Source organism: Heterocephalus glaber, unplaced genomic scaffold (assembly GCF_053883595.1).
Source record: "Heterocephalus glaber isolate CG9 unplaced genomic scaffold, H.glaber_assembly_v1.0 deba00001760, whole genome shotgun sequence".
Lineage (NCBI taxonomy): Eukaryota > Metazoa > Chordata > Mammalia > Rodentia > Bathyergidae > Heterocephalus > Heterocephalus glaber.
The window spans coordinates 4866829-4890063 of record NW_028258457.1 but is presented as its reverse complement, the minus strand read 5'-3'; the positions used below and the strand labels follow the sequence as shown (position 1 = coordinate 4890063).

Here is a 23235-nt window from a genome sequence, read left to right as displayed (position 1 = left end):
CCTTGAACATGCAACCCTCCTGCCTCATCCTCTGGAGTAGCTGGGATTATAGGCATGTCCCACCACCCTTGGCTCTGAATGGTACTTTAGGGACTAAAAACATTCCAAAGTCCTGGGAACATCCTCTCCCATTCCCTTTACCAAACATGAGGCCAAATGGCCCTATGCCAAAAGATAGAAGAGGGAGTTATGTCCGTGTACCAATTTCCCATAAGGAATGTAATCACTATGTACTGCAAACATGTATTAATGAAATAAAAATTTTAAAAGTTGGGAGCCAGGTATGGCGATATGAGCCTGTAACTCAGCACTTGGGAGGCTGAGGCAGGAGAATTGGCACGAGTTTGAGACCAGCCTAGCCTACATAGTGAGCTCAAGGCCAACCTTAACTATGTAGTGAGAGTCTGTCTCAAAAAAACAAAACAAAAAAAAAGTTGGAAGAAAAAAAAAATCACAGCTCCATCCCCAGGGAGGGCTTGCTGAAGGTACTGGCTGTTTTGAGCCACGCTGGCTGAGAAAAGAATATAGTAAGTGCAGCCTGTGTGATTTGATTTTTATTTTCTCCTCCAGGTAGGAGAAAGGGCCCCATGTTCCCAAAAGCTTTAGATAAGGGGGACAAAAAGCTAAAAGTTTGTATTCTGTGGAGAGGAGGGAATGTTAAATTACTTCCCAGCGGTAGCACACACTTTTAGATCCAGCAAGGGAGAAAGTGCATGGGACTTTCTAGCCTTTTTTCAACCTGCTCCTGAGGCTGCCAGAGGCACCGGAACAGTCAAAATCTTCCCTGGTTGCAGGGAAATAATCTTGGTAAATGCAAATTCACTGCCAGCCCTCTGTGGTGGGGTGCACTGTGTCCCTCAGAAAGATACAAGGGGGCTGGGGATTTAGCTCAGTAGTTCCGCCACCTGCCTCACAAGTGCAAGGTCCCAAGTTCGAGTCCCAGTACCAAAAAAAAAAAAAAAGAAAGAAAGAAAAGATACAAGGAGTGAGCAAAATGTACAGTGTGTGCTTAAATTTTAAAAAAGTATTACACTAAGTTGAGCATGGTGGTAAACACCTAAAATCTCAGCACTCAGGAGGCTGAGGATAGAGGTGAGTTTGAAGCCAGCCTAGGCTACACAGTGAGTTCAAGGCCAGCTTGAACTACATAGTGAGATCCTGTCTCAAAAACAAACAAAAAACTGTTACAGTAAACAAATTATCATACTGTTATATCCTTAAAACTAATCTTGGAAAAACAGAAACTTACTTAGCATATTTACTTTACATGGTGGAAATATCTGTATTAAGTCTGATTGATGTAGAGATGTTACAAAAATTTATAAATCTTAAAGGAGATGTGATAAAAGGGTTTATCTTGAGTTTTTTCCTCCTGAATGCTTACATCTTAACAAATGACCAACATGGTAGTTTAAAACCTTAATTGTTGGTAGATGACTGAGGCACAGATAAAAATAGTAACATCAGCTGTTTACTACCATATCAAATACAACTGACCATGTATATTATCTTACTTAAAGAAGTCTTTGACGGGGCTGGGGATTTAGCTCAGTGGTTCCAGAGCCTGCCTCTCAAGCACAAGTTCCCGAGTTCGATCCCCGGTACCAAAAAAAAAAAAAAAGAAGTCTTTGACAAAAAAGCAATATCTGTCATATGTAAATTTTCTTGTTTTAAAGAAAGAAGTTATGTTCCATAAATATAAATTATGTAAATAAAGTTATTTTATAAGAAAAAAACTGTTACAGTAAAAGATACAATGCCATTAATCCCCTGAAAATACTCCTCCCACTTCGAACACACTTATCCCACAGTTTTTGTCACTTAGTTCTGGGATTAAAGGCATGCCCCAACACACCTGGCTCTTGCCACTTTCTGCATCAGCTCTGGAGTCCTCTTTACTGAGGGTCTTTAAAAGTGTGATCAAAAACACAGTGACTGCTGTGCCAAGTGCCATCCAATGCAAATGCAGCTCATAAAAACATAATGGTGTCCACATCCACCTTATTCACCAGATCTAGGACCGTGGGACTTCTGGGTCCTCCCCAAAGTCAAAATGACCATGAAAAAGTAAAACTTTTGAATCCATTCGGGACAACAAGACAGCTATAACAGTGCAACTGAAGACACTCAGGAAACAAGACTTCCAGACCTGCTGCAGAAAGGGCTAAGAATGATGAGATAAGTTCGTTGGAAGTGAGGGAAAGGATTCTGAGGGGGATTCATGGCAATGTGGCTTTTACTGTAAGGATTTTTAAAAAATTTAAACATTCACCATAGTTTTCAATCACACCTCAAATGTCCATCTCTAACCCCCAGTACCTGGAAATGTGTCCTTATTTATTATCCAGCTTTTGCAGGTGTAATAAAAAATTTTTTTGGAATAGAACAGGTATATTTCTATTGGACTACCTGATACAGAAGATAGTGTGGTATGATGGATGGATAGTATGAATGACAAATAATACAAATACATTTTATTTGAAATAAAAAATGCGAACACAGCTTTCACTTAGAAACAAACTCTTGCATGACTGTTATTACTGAACAAAACAAAGCTGAAGCATAAACAGCCTTCTTTTTTAACATGTATCTGGAGATAGGTAGGAAGATGCTACTTGGTTTTCTAAAAAACTGACCTCCCTTTAAGGCCTGGTCATAGAAGTGTAAACAATGTAAATGGACCCACCATTATCAGTTGTCTTATCGTATCTCTGTCACCTGCGTATTCGGAGATCACACATTTACCTGCCAATATACCTGGGAAGGGTTACTATATCACAGTTACTTTTGAGTTCTTGGCAGGCAGGACTAAGGAAGAGTGATTTGGAACAAGTTTTACATGCTATTTAGAAAACTCTAGTATTCCATTACATAACGGGTAACAATAGAGAGATACTGCCTGGAAGTTACTCTTTTCACTTCGGTTTAGTTTTAGTTTTTGTGATTTATAGAGCTGTTTGATTCATTTGCTTATAGTACAATCCTGCCACAAAGTATTGAAGGACAAGATATCCGTGATTCCTTCCACACTACATTTTTCAAGTTTTACTACATCAACAGTATGTCAGCAGTTCTAAAAACAAAACAAAACAAAAACAACAACAACAGAAAAACAAAAATGTAAATGGGTAAAATTCTTCTAAAAATGCAGGTGTCAAGGGCCAGGGATTTAGCTCAGTGGTTCCACACCTGTCTCACAAGCGCAAGGACCCGAGTTCGATCCCCGGTAACAACAACAACAAAAAAATGCAGGTGTCAATGCCTACAACAGGGAAGAACACAATGACAGAACCCCCTCCTCTCCAAAAAAACAAACATATTCATGTGCAGGGAATGTGGTTCAAGTCTTTGGATTTAAAAACAAGTTCCCCCAGGAAAGCTGGCTATCATGGAATTTCCAGAACGTTTATTTTGGCCCTACCAAATGGACCTAATGCACAGTTTAAAATGAAAGGCCCCAATGCAAAGTTAAAAAAAATAACAGTTATGAGATGTTACGAATGATGATCAAAGCAGTCAGAGGAAGAAGAATGACTGTATCTTCCATTTAGCTGGTTTGTGGCACAGCCTCTTCAGCTGTTGGATCAGTAAAAACCGCTGAAGTACCAGAAGTGCTTTGAAGCATAGGGGTAAAAAAGTACTGAACATATTATCTACACAGTAACAGGACTTCATGGCTGGGAAAATTTTCTAAATAGTAAAATGACTCCAAGATAGATGTCTCTCTTTCCAACATAAAACATAGCAGGAAAAAAAAAAAGACTTACAAGTAGATATAGTAATAACAGAAAATTACAAGGCAGAGAACACAAGGTCAAGACAATGCTATAGATTCAACAGTATTCCGTGAGGCTAGAAAATCTGTTAAGTTTGAAAGCCCTAGCAAAATACCATTTTTGTTTATAAATCACTTATTTATCATATGACCACGTGTTGAATCATTTTCTTTCCACATACTGAAGAATCCTACAGTCAGCCTTTAAGCATTCTGGATTTCTTTGCCAATCTTGTAACTGAGTATCTTTCTTTTTTTGAGAGGTGGGTACCGGGGATTGAACTCGGGTCCTTATGCTTGCGCAGCAGGAGCTAAATCCCCGGTCCTAACTGAGTATCCTGTTCCAGTTGATTTTGGTGCAGGTAACCGGAAGCTGCTGGCACAAGGCCGTGAATGTGGTGTCTGACATTGTTTGATAGTTTTCATTAATCGCTGTCTGATACTCATTTTCTGCATTCTCTATGATTTTAATAAACGCCTTTGCAGTTTGGACTTATTGAATCTTGCACATCTTTATAAGTAATAACTCTTTTTTTTTTTTGGCACCAGGGATCCAACTCAGGTCCTTACGCTTGCGAGGCAGGCAGCGGAACCACTGAGCTAAATCCCCCTCCCTCTTGCACACCTTTATGACTAACCAATTGAACATCACCATCTTCATAACAGTGAACCTGGATCTTGAGCACTCCAACTACCTGGGTTGTAGATGGAGTGATGGTGAACTTCCACTCTGATCTCCAACGGCCATTCCAGAAATTTTTAGGCTGGAACTGGTAGCTTTCAATATACTCAATAATAGTCTGTTGCCTATCTATAGTTTTAGCATATACAGTACAGAAGCCATTGGAATAATGATCCTTCACATAGGCTCTTAAAGCACTGTCACAGGATTTTCTCCAAGACTTCAAACTGCCATCTATTTCCTCTGGCTGGGTGTCACTTGCTTCTTTCCATGATCAAACTTAAAGGAAATTTTGTTTCTTGGATCTAAAAACCTGCTATTACCCAGATGACCATGCTCTGGAATTAAAACCTGATCTTCATGTCCTTCTATCTTCACAGTGTGAACTGATTCATGTTATACTGGGAAAGGGTGGGGATTTAGCTCAGTGGTTCCACCGCCTGCTTTGCAAGTGCAAGGTCCTGAGTTTGTTCCCCAGTACTAAAATAAATAAGTAAACAAACAAACAAACATCCACCATGTTATACTGGGCAAATGGACATTGAATACTTCATTAAACTCCCCTGGAGGTGCATGAGTGATGAGTTTAGCAGCTATGCATATCTTCTCCTCATCCGAAACCCGATCCTCGAAGTCCGCCATCTTGGGCTGCTCTCAGGTGTAATAAAATTAAGAGCAGGTCTTTGGATAGGCCCCTATGTAACATGACTTTTTTTTTTTTTTTTTGGTACCAGGGATCAAACTCAGGTCCTTGCACTTGCGAGGCAGGCGGCGGAACTACGGAGCTAAATCCCCAGCCCATGACCGGTATTTTTATAAGAGCAAGAAAATGCCACATGAAGGCAGAGACACAATGGGAAGGTGAAGATGAGGTGGAGATGTGAATTATGTTGCCACAAGCAAAGGGACACCTAAGGCCACCAGAATCTCTAACAGATGAAGAATAACATTGCATCTGCGGGACATGGTAGTAACACAGCTGTAATCCCAATACTTAGGAGGCTGATGCAGGAGGATCACTGTGAGTTCAAAGCCACCCTGGGCTACATACTGAGTACGAGGCCAGCCTAGACAACATAAGTTGTCTAAAAAAAGAAGAAAGAAAGAAAAAAAAAAACCAAAGATACTGTGCCTACATGTTTGATAGGCATGGAAAAATGGTGCACCCTTTTAATTTTATAAATGCCACAGGGATCAACCAATCCATTGAAAGAAAATATGAGAAGAGGCTGTAGTGGGACAGACTTCCTAGCTTCCGGCCAGTGGTGCATGAGTCGGAATTCAAACTCTAAGTACTGTATTAGAAACAAGATTAGGTCTCCCTCCATACGTGACTTTTACCCATTGACGACTCAGCAAAGAGGGAAAGAAGCAAAAACAGAGGGGATCTTTAAATGGAAATATGCTTTTGGAATTTTAAGGAGCAGTTTTTATTTTGCTAATGTGATGTTATAAATTTAAAAATTTATTTGGGGAGGCATTGAGACAGGGTCTCACTATGTGGCTTAGGCTGGCCTTGAACTCACTATGTGGCCCAGGGTGGCCTCAGACTTATGGTGATCCTCCTGCCTCAGCCTCCCGAGTGCTGGGATTCCAGATGTGCACCACCACACTCAGCTTAGAACACACTTCTGTAAGGCCCTGAATGATGAGATGACTACGGCCTTGGGTTTCCATGGTGAATGGTTTGTTGCTTTCTGGTGGAGCAGGCTGGGAGGAAGGTACTGTATCACCTCTTCCTGAAGGAATTCTCCACCCACACTACCCTGAGCCCCTACCCCTATCCCACCTCAGGGCGCTGGCTGGGAGGCAGCCTCAGTGGCCCCAATTCCTGAACATTCTACACAGAACCCCTCCCAGTGTCATCCACAGTAGCAAGGTGAGCAAAGCAGAATCACCGATAACATCTGTCTGAAACGGTGCCTCAGGAGCCCCTCTGACCTAAGGACTCAGCATGGTTTGGCCTACACTGAGCACCCCAGGATGGAGGCCTCGCAGGGAAGCCATAGGGGGGCCCTGTTGACCCAACTGCAGGACAGGGTGTGTCCTGCTCAGTGGCCGTGTTGTCCTCTAGGACTGGGGTCCCTCTGTAGGAGCCTGATGCTCAAGATGCTGCCTGGCCCCTGGGAGACATTCAGATCAGCCCCAACCCACTGACACCTCTGCTCAGTAAGAAAGAATAACATGGTAGTGGGGATGATAATACATGACCTCCAGAAGCCAGCGGGCTTCTTGAGACCCTTACAAGGAATAAGATTTACTTTATTTTTACTTTTGGAGACAGGGTCTCGCTAAATTGTCCAGACTGGGCTTGAACTTACGATCCTCCTGCCTCAGCCTCCCATGGTGCTAGGATGACATGTATGTATACCACCACGCCTGTTTGGGATTTACTGTAATTGGCTAGGTCCAGAAGTCCTATAGGACTAAAATCAACCCTGCAGTTAGCTCCAGCCCACTTCGCAGGGTTTATGGGTAGTAACTCGGCTGTGAAGATGCCTGTCCAGGGGCCTGGGGTGGACTGTGCAGGACACAGTTACCCCTGCAGGCTCAAGAGCCCACGTGGACCTTGAGTAGCATGTGGGAACTTGGATTTGGGAGGGTCCTCAACACCCTCATAGAGGCTGCTCACTGTCATGCTCCATGCTGCCTCCTGGGAGACCTTGGCTCACGTGGGGCCCAGGTGCCCATGTGACCAGCCCGAGTCACTACTGGGCTTCCCGTTGTCTTCCACCACCCCGGTGGCACCCAGGCCCTTGCACATGCTAGGCAAGCACTCACCACTGAGCTGCACCAGACCTTTTTAGTTCTCATTTTGAGACAGGGTCTCATTAAGTGAATCTCTGCACACCCCCTGAGACTCTGCTGGGCGGGGACTCTGGGGACCTTGTGCTGTCTCCCCCCAGGCTCCACCGCATGCATCTTTGCTCTGCGGATTTGCTACGACCCATCCCCGCTACATCCTGTGACCGCTACATCCTCCCAGTGACCCATCAGATCCAGGGGTGTTGCATGGTGATGCACACATGTAATCCTAGCACTCAGGAGGCTGAGGCAGGAGGATCGTCGAGAGGCCAGCCTGGGTTACATACATAGTGAGACCCTGTCTCAAAAAAACAAAACACAGTGCTTGCTTCGGTAGCACATTTACTAAAAACAAAACACAAAACATACCAGGGGTGTTCCTGGGGACCCCCAACACACCTAGTTTGAAACCATCAATCTCTATAACCCTTTTTAGCACATTCATTTTATAGTTTTTCTTTTTTTTTTTTTTTTTGGTACCGGGGATCGAACTCGGGTCCTTGCGCTTGCACAGCAGGCGGCGAAACCACTGAGCTAAATCCCCCACCCCGAGCAGATTCATTTTTAAATGAGCCATTAATTGAGTATCCACAGTATGGGAAAGATTTTGCAAAGAGCTTTATATACCTCAGCTCACGTATGTATCTACTGGGGATTGAACCTCAGAGCCTTTGCTCTGAGCTCCATCCCCAGCCAGTTTTTACTTTTTATTTTGAAACAGGGTCTCACTAAACTGTGCATGCTGGGCTCAAATCTGCTATCCTCCTGCCTCAGCCACCCGGAGTGAAGGGACATTATTAAGACCATTTTACCTGAGAGGGATTGCAGCAACAATAACATGATCTGATAAGAATTTTCTGAGCTTCGTTTCTCTCCACAGCCTAAGCTCCTAACACCTGCGCTTTCCTTACACATACGGTACAGCTCTGCTTTTCTTAGGACTGGTATTGCCCCACGTGGTAAGAAGACGAGCTAAACTTCGCTGAGCACTGTGGAAAGAGGCCAGGGACCTTCCTGGTTCAGCCTTACAGTCTCCGTCCCTTCCCTGGAAGAACCTCGACTCTCCCAGAGTCGCATGCGTGCTAGGCAAGCCCTCACCCCTAAGCTGCACTCAAAGCCACCAGGACTGCTTTGTTTAAACCTGACCTCTGGGTCCTTGATTTAGCGATGTTTATTTAGGTCGTAATTGTACTGGTCATCTTACACACAGGCCTGAGGGCCACCACTCTGCATAACACAGAATTCTGGCTGCATGGATCTTAAATTCTACTAGAAAATAATAAGGAAGCAAATCAATATCAGTACTATGTAAAATGGTGCATGCCAAGGAGAACAGGGAGGAGATATAGCAGGAAAAATGGGTATTTCTGTGATTGTTCAGGGAACTATAAAGGAAAACATTAAAAATACCATTGGAGGGCTGGGGATTTAGCTCAGTGGTTATGGTGCCTGCCTTGCAAGCGCAAGGTCCCCGGTACCAAAAAAAAAAAAATACCATTGGAAAAATATTACAAATTGACACCTGGATAATTTTTATAATAGATAACTATACATAATTATATAGCTAAATATGAAGTATGATTGAAAAATAAAAGCCAGGTGTGGTGCTGCACAGCTATAATCGATTCCAGCACTCAGAAGGTTGAGGCAGGAGGATTGCCCAGAGTTTGAGGCCAGCCTGGGCTACATAGTGGGGTCAATGTCAGCCTGAACTACATAGTGAGACCCTGTCCCTCCCCCCAAAGAAATTTAAATTAAAAAAAATTATTGTAGTAAAAAATATATTGAAGAAAAAAAGTGAAAATAGAAGGAAAAAATAGAAATGAAGCTTTTGAACATAGAGAGGAGAGAGGACTTGTGGGAAGGAATGGGATAAAATTTATTAAAAAAGAAATACATTGAATATATAGTATTTAAATTACATGATTCTTTCATATATTATGTATTTATATGCACCCTCTAATTCAATATTGATGATTACAACTGGGGTAAGGGGTCATTAGAGTAGGGTGTCTACCATGCTGTGCAGCTTATTCTACACCAAATCTGGCCTCTACTTCATGGACCATCATTTTTTTTTAACATTTCTGTCAACTGCACACCTGTCCTATGTATTTTTCCACATGGATGTTCTATTTTACAATAGAAAAAGTCTTTAAAAATCAACCCATACGACTTACCTGTAATTAACTTAAAAGTTGCTGGGATCCATTTTATAATATCCAGCCGAGATACATTAAAAAAAAAATCTCTTCTCATTGAAGAATAGGGAGGGAGAGAGGGAATAAGGAGAAGGCTTAAGAAACAGAATGTAAGGCGGGACCGTTTCTCCCCCTGAAATCCATCCCTTTTGAATACTGTATCTTCAAGTTCTATTAATTATTTGTTATATTTACAGAAAAACTGAGGCCGCAGTAAGAGGATAAACCTCTTTACAAAAACAGATCCAAGGAGGAAGTTGTGCTGAATTCACTCAGAGATTGTCACCTGCCTTCTCCCCCAGGGCCACCCCCAGGCCACCGGCTCCTTGACATCTTCCCTGAAGGACACTTTATTTTTTTTTTTTTTTTAAGTTTGGAGATGGGGTTTCCTTGTGTAGCCCAGGGCGGCCGTTCCCGGGAGGAGAAGCCCTTGTCACCCGCCCACCCGCGGTCCGGAGCAGCGGCTCGAGTCGCCCGGGAGGGGCGGAGACGACGGGGCATCGGAGACCCCGACCCGGGGAGGTGGCGCGGGGATATCGCCCAGGACACAGCGGGGACGCAACGGGCAGCAGTGGCCGGGACGCCGGCTTCCCACGCCCGGAGCCCGGGAGGACAGGCTGCAGAGACCGCGCGCAGGACCCCGAGCCTCTGCCGGCCCGGCCTGGCCTGGCCGAGGGGCCCCGAGCTCCACCCGCTCTGTGCAGACCCTCACTCACCATGCTGCGCCTGCTGCCGTCCGAGAGCGTCGTCCTCCCGGTGGCCCCGCGGACACTGCAGGTGACCGCCCCGCCCCCGGGCTCTCACTGGACTACAAATCGGACGTCAACCCTTTCTACTTGACAGGCGCCCTGTCAAAGGGTTCCCGCCCCCTTTCCTTCCTTTGATTGGTTAGTGCCCCGGTCAACACCCCAGAACTTCTGATTGTTCTCTGGGCGCCGCCTCACTCTTCCCTGATTGCACAGTTCTTAAGGCCCGCCCTCTCTGCTCTGAGTGACAGGCGTCCTGGGAACACGCCCCACCGGGGTCGTTTATATCTAGGCTGAGCGGCCTCTTCCCGCGGCTTAGCGGGTCTTCTGAGTCCTCCAGGACCGTAGTACTAGGTGTGCGCGGGAAGGGAACTGCAGACTCAGTTCCCCTGGGGCCACGCCCATCCTTTGACAGGCCTGGAAAGGCCAAGAAGAGACCGGGAGGTCTGGAGTCCTTCAGGGTCAAGGGTCACCCGTGCACCACATCTCTTTAAGAACAGGGACCTGAAGCCCGGCTTGGTGGCCCATGCCTGTAATCCCAGCACCTGGGAGGCTCAGGCAAGAGAATAGGCACAAGTTCGAGGCTAGCCTGGACTACATAGGATTTACATAAGGAGACCCTGTCTTTAAAAAAGGCAAGATAGAAAGAGAGACAGAGAAAGAAAAGCTTACATAAATTTGAGATGAACGCCAAAACTACAATACGTAGATTGGCGCTACATCATCTAACACATTTAACATGGCTGTTGATTTCAGAAAATATCGTCTAATTTGAGATCATGTGGATTAATAAAGCTTGACAGTACGTGTCATTTTATTTACAAGCAGAATTTTTTTTTTTGTACCGGAGATGGAACTTGGCCCCTTGAGCTTGCGCAGCAGGCGGAGAAACCACTGAGCTAAATCCCTGGCCCTACAAGCAGAATTTTAAAAGCATATTTTTGATGGTTTGCAAATATGTCTTATCCCCTTTCCTAAACATTAATATTTAGAGGATTAACAAAAAAGTGGCGGGCCGGGGATTTAGCTCAGAGGTTTAGCCGCCTGCTGCGCAAGCGCAATGACCTGAGTTCGATCCCCAGTACAAAAAAAAAAAAAAAAAAAAATTGGAGGGGGCCGGGGATGGTTCTGCCACCTGCCTCACAAGCCCAAGGACCCGAGTTTGATCCCTGGTACCAAAAAAAATTGGGGGGGAGGCCGGGGATGGTTCTGCCGCCTGTCTCGCAAGCCCAAGGACCCAAGTTTGATCCCTGGTACCAAAAAAAAAATTTTTTTTTTGAGACAGGATCCCACTTTGGAGTTCAGGGTGGCTCTGAATTCATGGTGATCCTCCTGCCTCAGCCTCCCAAGTGCTGGGATTACAGGCATGTGCCACCACACCTGGCTTCTTATATTTTTTTTCCTTGCCTTTTTTTTTTTTGTGGTACTGGGGATTGAACTCAGGACCTTGCACTTGCAAAGCAGGCACAGTTTTCTTGCCTTATTGCACAGTCCTGGTCCTCTGGATAGGGTGTTGAATAAGAATGCTGAGAAAAGACTTCCTTACTTTGCTGGGATCTAGGGAAAAGCATCAGTCTTTGAGGATGAAGCATGGATGTTAGCAGCAAAGCTGTCATAGACTCCTGTTATCTTTTTCTTTTATTAAATTTCTGCTTTTATTATGCTGCACTCTGAGAATGTGTGAACTGCTTTACATCTTTGAAATTCTCCAAGAACTGCTCTGCAGCTTATGTGACCCAGTTTTAGAAGTGTAATGACACTTATAAAATTGGAATATAGGGAAAATAATGTGCTATGTGGCTCATGAAATGTCATATGTAGGATCCACGTGTATGGCATGGAAATATTTTTAAATTTTTTGTTTTGTTCTTTTCACACAGGCTGGCCTCAAATTCACAGTGATCCTCCTGCCTCAGGCTCCCAAGTACTGGGATTATAGGTTGTGGCACCACAACCAGCTAGGTATAGCAATTTTAAGCACCCTATTCATGATTTTGAATTCTTCTGAAGAGAAAGAGGGGACATGGAGCTGGCCTTGAACTCACTGTGTAGCCCAGGCTGGGTTTGAACTCGTGGTAACCTCCTGCCTCAGCCTCCTGAGTGCTGGGATTATAGGTAGGCACACCATGCCTGGCTGTAAAGACTTTAGAATCAGAACAAAGCTATGGTTTGGATTGGTTTGTCCCATAAGGGTTCACGTGTTGGAAGCTTGGTCCTCAGTCAGGCAATGGTAACAGGTGACGGGACCTTTAAGAGGTGGGCCTCAGGGGAGGTCCTTACTGACCCCGCCCCTTTCTGGCTGGCTGTCTTCCTGTCACATAATCTCTTCTTTTCCCCATATCCTCCACCATGATGCCTTCCATGATCTGACACAGCCTAAGAAACCCCAGCCTCAGTCTCTACCATGTAGTTTAGATCTTTAGTCTCTCTTGGCTTCCCATTGCCGGGACAAAATATCTGACACACACAACATAAAGGAGGAGAGGTTCAATTTGACTCATGGTGTCAGCAGCTCAGTCCATGGTTAGCTGGCTTTAATGCAAAACCATCATGGCCAGGCTTGTAGCGGAGCATGGCTGCTTGTTTCACAACCAAGGGAAGCAGAGCACAGGGGAAAAACCCCAGTAAGAGCCTCCCTCCAAAGCCTCCCAGTCACCACCTCCTCCATCTGGGCCACCTCCTGCCAGCACTTTTAGCTATGACCATCAGGGGATTGCCCCGGGTATGTACAGCTCCCCATGATCCAATCACCTCTCCAGGAGTCTTAATCCAATCAAGTGAACAATTAAGATTAACTGGCACAGCTTCCAAAGCTGTGAGCTAAATAAATTTCTTTATAAAGTACCCAGTGTCAGGTATTTTGGTATAGTAATAGAAAATGAAACATCAGAAGGTTAAGGCAGGAGTGTCGCTGTGAATTCAAGCCTGGGCTGGGCTGCATAATAACTTCAAAGCCACCCTAGGCTACACAGCAAGACCCTGTCTAAAGGAAAAAAATAAAAAGAGAGACAGAGAGGAGGAGGAAAAGGAAATGAACCAATACAAGAAATCAAAACAAAAATTGTAAATATCGGGCTGGGGATTTAGCTCAGTGGTGCCATGCCTACCTCGAAAGTGCAAGGTCCTGTGTTTGATCCCCAGTACCAAAGCAAACAAAAAACCCCAAAATTATAAATATTTAGAAAATACTTACATTTCACATGAGAAAACAAAACTTAGTGGAAACTCTTCCATAAATTCCTCATTTTGGATGCTATGAGGACTCATGTGTCCACTTAAATATCAGACCCTCAGAAAGACCCTGTAGGAGGTTTGTCCTGATACAGTGGTACCTCAGTTTATGAACTTAATTTGTTTTATGATTTTGGGGAAGATGGTTGCGTTTGTTTGTATGGTGAAGATGGTTGTAGTCGTGTTTGTCACCTGATGTGGAGTTTGTGAACAGAAGCAAAATTTTTTTTTAAGAGGCAAAACCACTGAGCTAAATCCCTGGCCCCCAGAAGCAAAATTTTGCTGAACACTTTTGTGAACTGAATTGTTTGCAAACAGAAGCATTTGTAAATGGAAGTATTATCGATCACAGCAGCAGCCCCTGTGGATTCTCCATGGTACCTATCAAAAAACACATTTAAGGGCCAGGGATTTGCTCAGTGGTGCCAACACCTGCCTCGAAAGCACAAGGTCCTGAGTTCAATCTCTGGTACCAAAAAAAAAAGTAACATTTGTCCCTGGACACTCATTCCTTTATGAGACAGGTCCCAGCTAATGTGACACCCATAGCAAAATGAAAATGAAAACGGAACCAGGTGTGGTGGTGCACACTTGTCATCCTAGCACTCAGGAGGCTGAGGCAGGAGGATTGCCATGAGTTCAAGGCCAGCCTGGGGTACATAGTGAGTTCAAGGCCAGGCTGAAATACATTGTGAGACCCTGTTTCAAAAAGAAAAGAAAAACAAAAAAGAAAGGAAATGAAAACACAATGTCATTAAGAATAGAAAGGGGCCAGGGATTTAGCTCAGTGGTTCCGCTGCCTGCTCCGCAAGCACAAGGACCTGAGTTCTATCCCTGGTACCAAAATAAAAGAGAATAGAAAGGTGAAAAGAGCCAAATATTAAACCAATCATAGGATATTTATGCTTGCAGAGCCCATGTGATAAGAGCAGTCACATGACCACAATGCATATTGTGACCCTTGACTACTGGAATATATGTCCAGTGAAGGCAGCAACCTCATCTGTCTTACACACGGCCACTTGTACAACACAGGGTTTAGATTCTGTACACATAATTGTTGGAGGCAGGGAGAAATCAAGACTGAAAGAGTACTCGTGATACGTCTTGAGTCAGGCGTTCTGAAGGACATGCTGACAGCTATAATCAGGGGTCCCTAACCTTGCCGGATTCTCACAGGAGAGCAAGCCCTTTTGTGAACCAGGCATGTGAGGGATCAAGGCTGCAGCCCCTAATGAGAATCTAATGCCTGATGATCGTAGTTGGGGCTGAGGTGGTGATGCTAGTGCTGGGAAGCGGCTTCAAATGCAGATGAACACTGAAGAGAGGTTTGACTGCACAGAGCCCATAATAAATCAATGGCTTGCAGACTCAGATCACAGCCCTATCAGTGACAATAAATCATTTCAAAACCACTACCACGGATGTATGGAAAAACTGTCTTCCATAAAACTGGTCCCTGGTGCCAAATAGTGGGGTCCTCTGGTTTAGATGCTTCCCCGGATATCTACAACATCCTCTCAGAGCCTTGTGTGCTCAGAAGTGGGCTTTTCACAGGTGACTGCATCTTGGGAATGCTGTACTCAACAGTGGATTTGTCCACAGATGGGTTTATAGCTAAGTGTGCTGTTGGGAGGCAGGTCCTGGTCAGAGGAGGGGGTATGGAGGGTGCAGCCTAGAAGTGTCCATGTCCCTCTCCAGCCTCTCCGTTCTCTTCCTGCTTCCTGACCCTGGTGACTTGAGCTGCTTTCCTCCACCAGACCCTTCAACCATGCAACCATGCCACGTCTGCCTTTTTTTTCTTTTTCTTTTTTTTCTGACGCTGGGGATTTGAACCCAGGTACTTCAGCATGTTAAGCAAGCGCTCCTCCACTAGCTACACCTCTGGTCCCAATATACAGCCCTTACAGAAACTCGGAAGCTCATCAATGAAGGAGGGTCCACAGCCAAAGCAGAAGTAGAAGAACTCTGAGTTAAGGCAGCAATGGTGCTGGGAACAGGTCCCATGTGGGCAAAAGAAGACCTGACAGGCAGCCCCTCCTCAGCTCTGGGAACGATTCAGAGGACACTCAGAAGTTGTCTAAGGGAGGACAGGGAAACCACGGTACCTGTGCACCTCCTTGCTCCACAGCATGGCAAACTTGACATTGGCATTGCATGAGCTGATTGAGTTCAAATCCAGATTCCACTATTTCCATGTGTGACCTTGGGCAAGTCACTTTGTCTCTTTTGCTTGTTTTTGTTTTTTTGTTTTTGAGACAAGGTCTTGCTATGTGGTCCAGGCTGGCCTCACCTCCTGCCTCAGCCTCCCAAGTGCTAGGATGAGAGGCATGTGCCCCTACACCCAGTGTTCCCCCCTTTGTAATATGGGCATGTGAGTAGTTACTACTTCATGGATTGGGAAGTTCAAATGAGTCACATCCAAGTACTGGGCCAGTGCCTGGCATTCAGTAAGCACCAATAAACAGTGACAGTGATGTCACCCTTGGTCTCTAATCTGCCAAGTACACGCTCCATGTGAAGCCTTTCCCAGCCACCAGAGGTCACTCTGCCTCTCCATGTCCCAAGACGAGACATTGTGCTTCCGTCATTTTAGTATCCATGGTCTGCACTGTCAGTGAACTTGGGTATTTCTTTCCCAACTTTTGGTATTATTTCCTTTTTCTTCAGTGTCAAAATGACTACAGCACAGATGGGACAAAGGAAAAGGCAGGGTCATTGCTTTCTACTTTGCTACCTCCTGCCTGACATGAACTGATGTTTCTCCTCTGTGATGCTCCTTTGCCCTGCCCCTCTGACTTGGAGCCAGCTAATTATGCACTGAAACCTCTACAAACCGTGTGCTGAAACAAACCTTTTTTCTCTCTCTCTTTTTTTTTTTTTGGTACCGGGGACCAAACTCAGTACCTTGGGCTTGTGAGGCAGGCGCGGTGACACTGAGCTAAATCCCCGGCCCCTAAACCTTTCCTCTTTTTTTTGGTACCGGGGATCGAACTTGGGTCCTTGCGCTTGCAAGGCAGGCAGCGGAACCTCTGAGCTAAGTCCCCCACCCAACTTTTCCTCTTTTAACTTGTAGGGGTCAGGTATTGTGTCTTAGCAATGAGAAAAGGAACTAAGACAGATTTTGGTACCAGAGAAATGGGGTCATTGCTGTGACTGTACTTGACCACATGTTCCAAGAACCTGTAGAATTGGCTTGAGGGAAGAGTTTGTAAAGGTTTGAAGATGCCAACTGAAAAAGTAGCTCCAGAATACTATGAGCTGAGCTTGATGTGAGATGCTTGATGGGGCTCAGAAGAGTAGAATGTTGATTGTAATACAGGTGGAAAAGTCTAGGCTTAATAGCTTTCCATTGGGAAGAAGGACTCCATTGGGAAGAAGGACTCCATTGGCAGTTGGACTCCAGCTCATGTGTGTTATGCTCTGCCTGAAATGTTGTCTGCATTTTGCTCCTGTCCAGAGACCATATCTGAGACTGAGATTAAGTACAGTGGACTAATTAATTTGGCAGGAGAAATTTCAAGGCAGTCTAACATTGAGGCAGTGGCATGGCTACTATCGGGGGCTTTTATTGAAATCTATGTTGAGAATTAAGACCAGTGAGCCCAGCAAAATGATTCAGAACATTTTGAGTTTGGCCAGAAATGAAGCTCCAGTAAAGTTGTGGACTGCAGGGAAAATAGAGGATGGCTTGAGAGCACCACAAAGATCAGCCTCAAAATTGCAAAGATGAAAGAAGGTTGGAGAAGACAGGAATGTGGATCATCTGAGGAAAGCTGCCAGGAGGGTGCACAGCCAGCCCAAGAGAGAAGCCATGAGAGCTGCAGCCTCCAACAGTGCTATGGGGCAGAGCCACCCAAGGCCTTTGGAGTTCACTCTTGCCACAGATTGAAACTATGAGACTTAATGTTCACCTCGATGGATTTTGATCTTGTTTTGATCCCATTCCTTTCTATTCCTCTATTTCTACCTTTCCGAATGGGAAGGTTTATCTTGTGCCACTGTATGTTGGAAGCATTTACCTTTCCTTTCATTTGCACAGGGGCTGGCAGCTAAGAGTTTGCTTTAAATCTCAGAGGAGACTTTGGACTTAGACTTTTCGGCAATGCTGCAACTGTTGGGACTCTGGCAACTCTTAGAGACGGACTCAATGGCTTTTGCATAAAAGGATGCATAAAAGGAGACTTTTAGGGGCGGGGGCAGAATGTCGTGTCTTATATCTAGTGCCCTCAAAGCCTTATGGGCTCATAGGTGGGGTTGTGGGAGATGGCAGGATCATCATGGGTTTGGAATGCTGGATCTAGGGTGTGTGACATCGGGGTTAAGGGTGCTTGGTTATAAATTAGTTCCGTGATTAAAATTAGAATAGTTTAAAAAATGACTGCAGCAATATAAAAATGGCAAGAAAGAGAAAACTGAGCTGGGCATGGTGGCTCATGCCTGTCATCCCAGGACTCTAGGAGGCTGAGGCAGGAGGATGGCAAGTTCTAGCCCAGCCGGGGAAACCTAGTGACTTAGTGAGGCCTGGTCTCAAAACAAAAATTAAAAGAGCTGGGGATGGAGCTCAGTGCAAAGGTGCTGGGTTCCATCCCCAGGGCCACCAAAAAGAAAAACAAATACAGAAAATTAAACAGATAACCCCAGACATCGGATACACTCTTCATTTCTTCACACCTCTCTACCCTGTGTCCCTTTGTGCATATATATCTTGAATTCACTGGATCAAATTCCACATACTATAGTCATCTGCCACTATCCAAGGGGACTGGTACCGGGCTCCCCAGTGAATCAGTCTAAGGAGGCTCAAGTCCCTTCTACACAATAATGTTCGACTTCCATGGAACATATCCTCTCACACATTTACTCATCTCTGTATGACTTCCAATGCCTAATGCAACATAAATGCTATGCAGACATTTGTTACGCTGCATTGTTTAGGAAACAATGACAAGCAAAGAAGGTCTGTACATGTTCAGGATTGAGGTACCTATTTAAAAAAATACGTTGAAGCTGGGTGTGGTGGTGCTTCCTTGTCATCCGAGCACTCTAGGAGGCTGAGGCAGGAAAATGACAAGTTCAAGCCCAGCCTGGGCAACTTAGCTATACTCTGTCTCAAAATAAAAAATAAAAACTGCTGGGGATGTAGCTTAGTGCAAAGGCCCTCAATTCAATCCCCACTACCACAAAAAGGAAAGACTGTTTAAATCTGTGGTTGCTTGACACCAGATAAAAACCCATGCATCCAGACAGCTGAGTGTACACATTTTGACTTCACTGGGTCAAATGGCACAATTTTGTACCCTTTATTTTTTGCTTCATATCCTAATTGTTTTCTGTCTTTTACACATTCTGCCTTGGCACAGCAGTGCATGAGACAAGTTCAGATCTGGCTAAAGGAACCAGCAGGGATGGAATGATTAAGTACAACAGTGAAACAGAACTGCAGCAAATAAAATACTGAACACCAAAATAGGAAATGGATGCTGACACCAACTAAATCCACATGATTCCAAGCAAAATCCCATTCCATGCTAGCGCTCCTCCGCTCCATCTTCCCAGCCAGACAGTGCTCCCTGCCTACTGCTCCAGGACAGTGTCTCCCGTGAAAAGGCCCCTTTAGAAACCTGGTGTGGTGTGTGCCTGTAATCCCAGCACTCAGGAGGGTGAGGCAGTCTCCAGGGGGCTGGGACTGCAGGCCTGCGCCACTGTGCACTGCTCATCCTTGCCTTTTTCTACAGCAGTTCTGGAAGTCCTCTTTTCTGCATGTCTTGAGGAGGTGTGACTAAAAGTACAGTGAATGCTGCTGCCGAGAGCCATCCAACAGAAAGGCAACTCGTAAAAACATGACGGTGTCAGTGGCCGTGCGCGTGGCCTCTCCCAGTGTGTGTCCTCCAGTCCTGGGCCAGCAAGTGTCTCTGGCTGAATGCCTTCTCGTACTGGAGATTCGTGGGGCTTCTCCGCAGGGCTGATGTGATTGTGCATGGTGAGAGGTGGCCTGGGATTCGAGGACCTGGCACTGCTGCCTGCACAGCAAAACGTGTCCCCAGCTCTTTGGGGTATTTTGTGAGGATCAGGGGGTCGCTGTGGCTGTGGATTCTTCCACTTTGGCTTCTCTGTGCAGGGGACTTGGGTCTGAGTGTCCCATCTGATAGCCGTTTAGGACGGAGTCAGATGCAGACCCCCAGCACCCGAGTCACTGTCACTCCCTACAGGGCCTCCCTGAGCTGAAAGCAGGTCTGCACTCAGCCATTCCCCTAAATTCCAGCTGTGTGATCACTTCCTCCCCAGCAGCTGCTGGGACCTGGCTGGGTGTCATCTGCCTCAATAGCCCCCGGGGGTGTCTGCGGTTCCCCTCAAATCAGCCAAACCTCCAGCCTTCTCTGGTAAGACTAAGAATGTTCCAAAAGATTGCACACATCTATCATGCCAGCCCTCTGGGAGGCTGAGGCAGGAGGATCAGAAGTTCAAGCCCAGCCTGGGCAACTTAGTGACTTAACAAGACCTTGTCTCGAAATAAAAAATAAAAAAGGGTTGGGGATAGGACTCAGTGTGAAGGCCCTGGGTTACATCCCCAGTACCCCACCCCCCACCCCCGCAAAAGGAGGATGTTTCTAGAAGGCGGACTGTAGGTATCCAAGCAAGGAACTCCTGCATCCTCTTTGCAGAATCGGGGCCTGGTGGTGAAATCTCTGCCCCACCAGGTACATGGTGCCATGGTGCTTTCCTGCCCCACTGGGTCATCTGCCTCTCACCAGAACCAGAAGTATGGTGGATTCCTCTCCTCTCCATCCACTCAGTTTCCAATTCCTCCGAGTGGAAAAACACCGCCAGGGGAAGGAGCAAATTCCATATCCAAGGGGAAAGGCTGGTGACCAGAGGGGTCTGTGCTGGGGAGAAGGGACCAAGAGCAATGCTTGTGTCGGGACCTCGGCTCTTCAAGGCTTCTGAAAGGGAAGAATGTATTGGAGAGGTAGGGTATTAACAAGCTAAGTACTTTGTTTTCCTCATTTAAAAAGTACGGATCACTGGGTGTAGTGGTGCACACCTGTAATTCCAGCCCTTGGGAGGCTGAGGCAGGAGAATTACCATGAGTTTGGGTACAGCCTCACCAACCTAGTGGCTTACAGAGACCTTGTCTCAAAATAAAAAAATAAAGAGCCAGGGATTTAGCTCAGTGGTTCCACCGCCTGCCTCGCAAGTGCAAGGTCCAGAGTTCGATCCCCGGTACCAAAAAAAACCAACAACTCAGTACCATAAAAAAAAGAGCCCTAAGCACAGAGTTTCTATATGACCCAGAAATTTTGGTCCTAGGTATATTCCCAAAGGACCTGAAAACAGGATTGAAATGGATATTTGCACACCAATACCCATACAGCCTAAAGGGAGAGGAAACCCAAGTGTCCATCAATGGATGAACAGATCAATGTGTTGTACAGGCACAGTGGAATAACCTTCCAATATATGCTACAGCATGGGTGAACCTACAAAGCATCATCCTGTCATGAAATAAACCAGACACAGAAGGACACACACTGTGTGATTCCTTTCCTGGGAGGTCTCTAGAGTCAGACCCAGAGATAAACAGTAGGATGGTGGTGCCATGGCTAGGCAGGGAACAGGAGTCAGTGTTTCAGGGGACAGAGGCTCAGGCTGGGGAGATGGGAAGTTCTGGAGGTGGATGGTGATGATGGCTACACAGCCACGGGAATGTGCTTAATGCTGTTGCATTAAATACTTAACAGTAGTTAAAAAGGCAAATTTTATGTTATGTGGATTTTATCATGATTAAAATTTTAAAAGAACAAATTTTTTTTTTTTTTTAACAAATTATGGCTTTTCACCTTAGTGGAAAGAGCAGGTACACACTGACTCTGGACTTGAGAAGCATCAAAGAAGTAATTGACATCCATGCCAAGACATGTGACTCAAAAGCAGGTCCAGGGCTGGGGATTTAGCTCAGTGGTTTTTCTGTCTGCCTTGCAAGCGCAAGGTCCTGAGTCCGATCCCTGGTACCAAAAGCAGGCCCAGCTGTTCACACTGATACAGGATCATTCATTCTGTCAGAGAAGCCAGAAAACCAGGTACTGCAAAACCAGGAACTATGAGATGCAATCAAAATATACAAGGATTATTTAAATTTAAAACAATTTATTATAGTAAAAGACATTGTCATGAATCCCCCTCAAAATTCTACCCCTAAGGTGCCTGCCTCCCAAGCACAAGATCCTGAGTTTGATCCCTGGTACCACCAAAAAAAAAAAAATTCTCCCCCTAAGCTGAGCGTGGTGGCACACGCCTGTGATCCTAGCACTCAGGAGGCTGAGGCAGGAGGATTGCCACAAGTTTGAGGCCAGCTTGGGGTACACAATGAATCCAAGACCAGCCTGAATTACAGAGCTAGACTCTGTCTCAAATTAAAAAAACAATTCCCCCTCACTTTGATTACACTTATCCCATCATTCTTGCCATTTTCTTCAGCAGCTCTGGAGTCCTCTTTCTTGAGTGTCTTTATGAGGTGTGATTAAAAAAAACAGAGTGGCTGGGCCGGGGATTTAGCTCAGTGGTTCCACCACCTGCCTCGAAAGTGCAAGGTCCCGGGTTCGATACCTGGTACTAAAAAACAAAAAATACAGTGACTGTTGCTATTGAGCACCATCCAATGGAAGGGTAGCTGAGAAAAACATGATGGTGTCTTCATCCCCTTTATTCACTGGATCTGGCACCATGCAACTTCTGGTTCCTCCCAAGTCAAAACAATCATAAAAGGTCAATATCTTTAACCCATCCAGAACATTAAGGCAGCCACAACAGTGCAATTAAAGACACTCATGAGAGAGGACTTCCAGAACTGCTTCAAAAGTGGCTAGAATGATGGGATAAGTGTTTAAAGTGAGGGGCAGGATTCTGATAGGGATTCATGGCAATGTGTATTTTACTGTAGTTAAGTTTTTTAAAAATTTAAATGTTTGCTATATTTTTCAACCACCTATCAATCCCCAGTCCCAGCAGATGGCCTGGCACCTGGCAGAAGCTGGACAAGGACTGGACGTCTGGTGCAGGTCCTTGAAAGTCACTAATTCCTAAATTAGTGGCTCTGTTCAAGATGGGGCCATCCCCTCAGCCACGTTCGTAGGAGGAAGGGAGAAGACAGTGGCCCCAGGGAAGTTCAGAAAGAACATGAGGGGGTCAGAAGCTATGAGTGGCCTGTGGGTATCCGTCCTTGGCTTAGGATCAGCAGGACTTGCAGATGCTGGGCCCACTGCAAAGCCAGTGGGGAGGACCCACACAAGTTGGAATATTTGCATTTTTTACTCCAATGTCTAGATCCTGAGCTGACATTTGCACAGGAGAAACCTCCTTATTTTGTAAATCAACAGCTTCCCTGGCCAGGCCCTGGAAGGTATCAGAACTGTGAGTACATTGCTGACCCATCCAGGACACAGGCGCCTCATGCGTTCAATGTTGGCCTAATGTGCTGCCACTACATAGTGAGACTACCTCAAAAACAAACAAAAACAACAAAGTTGTCTGAAACAGACGGTTCAGGTGGCTCCTCTGAAACTCAGGACTGAACTGAATTATTTAGTCTACGCTGAAAACCCTAGGATGGGAGAGACACACAGTAAGCCCACACTAGAGATCCTCTTAACCCACATGGAAAACATCCATTCATTCACACAGTGCAGGGAGGCAGGCAACAAAGCATCTTCAGGGCAATGAAAAAACTCTGATATTACAATAGTGGACATATATATTTATTATAGATTTATCAAAACCCACAGGATGTTCAACTCC

At 45.4% G+C, this 23235-nt stretch overlaps 1 protein-coding gene and 1 pseudogene across 11 annotated transcripts in view; both read right to left on the bottom strand.

Moving 5' to 3' along the window:
* The window catches only part of Znf555 (zinc finger protein 555), a 51765-nt gene that overhangs the window by 5467 nt on the left and 23063 nt on the right, over positions 1–23235 (bottom strand). For 3 of the 11 annotated variants that reach the window (XM_087201355.1, XM_087201358.1, XM_087201359.1), the window contains 2 exons: positions 21282–21497; positions 10180–20384 (listed from right to left, as the gene is read on the bottom strand). The exons of 2 other annotated variants lie outside the window; for them this stretch is intronic. In XM_087201355.1, coding sequence (XP_087057481.1) covers positions 10180–10182 — 3 coding nt within the window. In that variant the 5' untranslated portion in view covers positions 10183–20384; positions 21282–21497. Of the gene's footprint in view, positions 1–1514; positions 1680–9442; positions 9514–10179; positions 20385–21281; positions 21540–23235 lie in introns of those variants that run through there. 6 more of the 11 variants (XM_087201356.1, XM_087201360.1, XM_087201357.1 and 3 more) reach the window with 4 other exon arrangements.
* Positions 4342–5099, bottom strand: LOC101725639 (F-actin-capping protein subunit alpha-1 pseudogene; annotated as a pseudogene).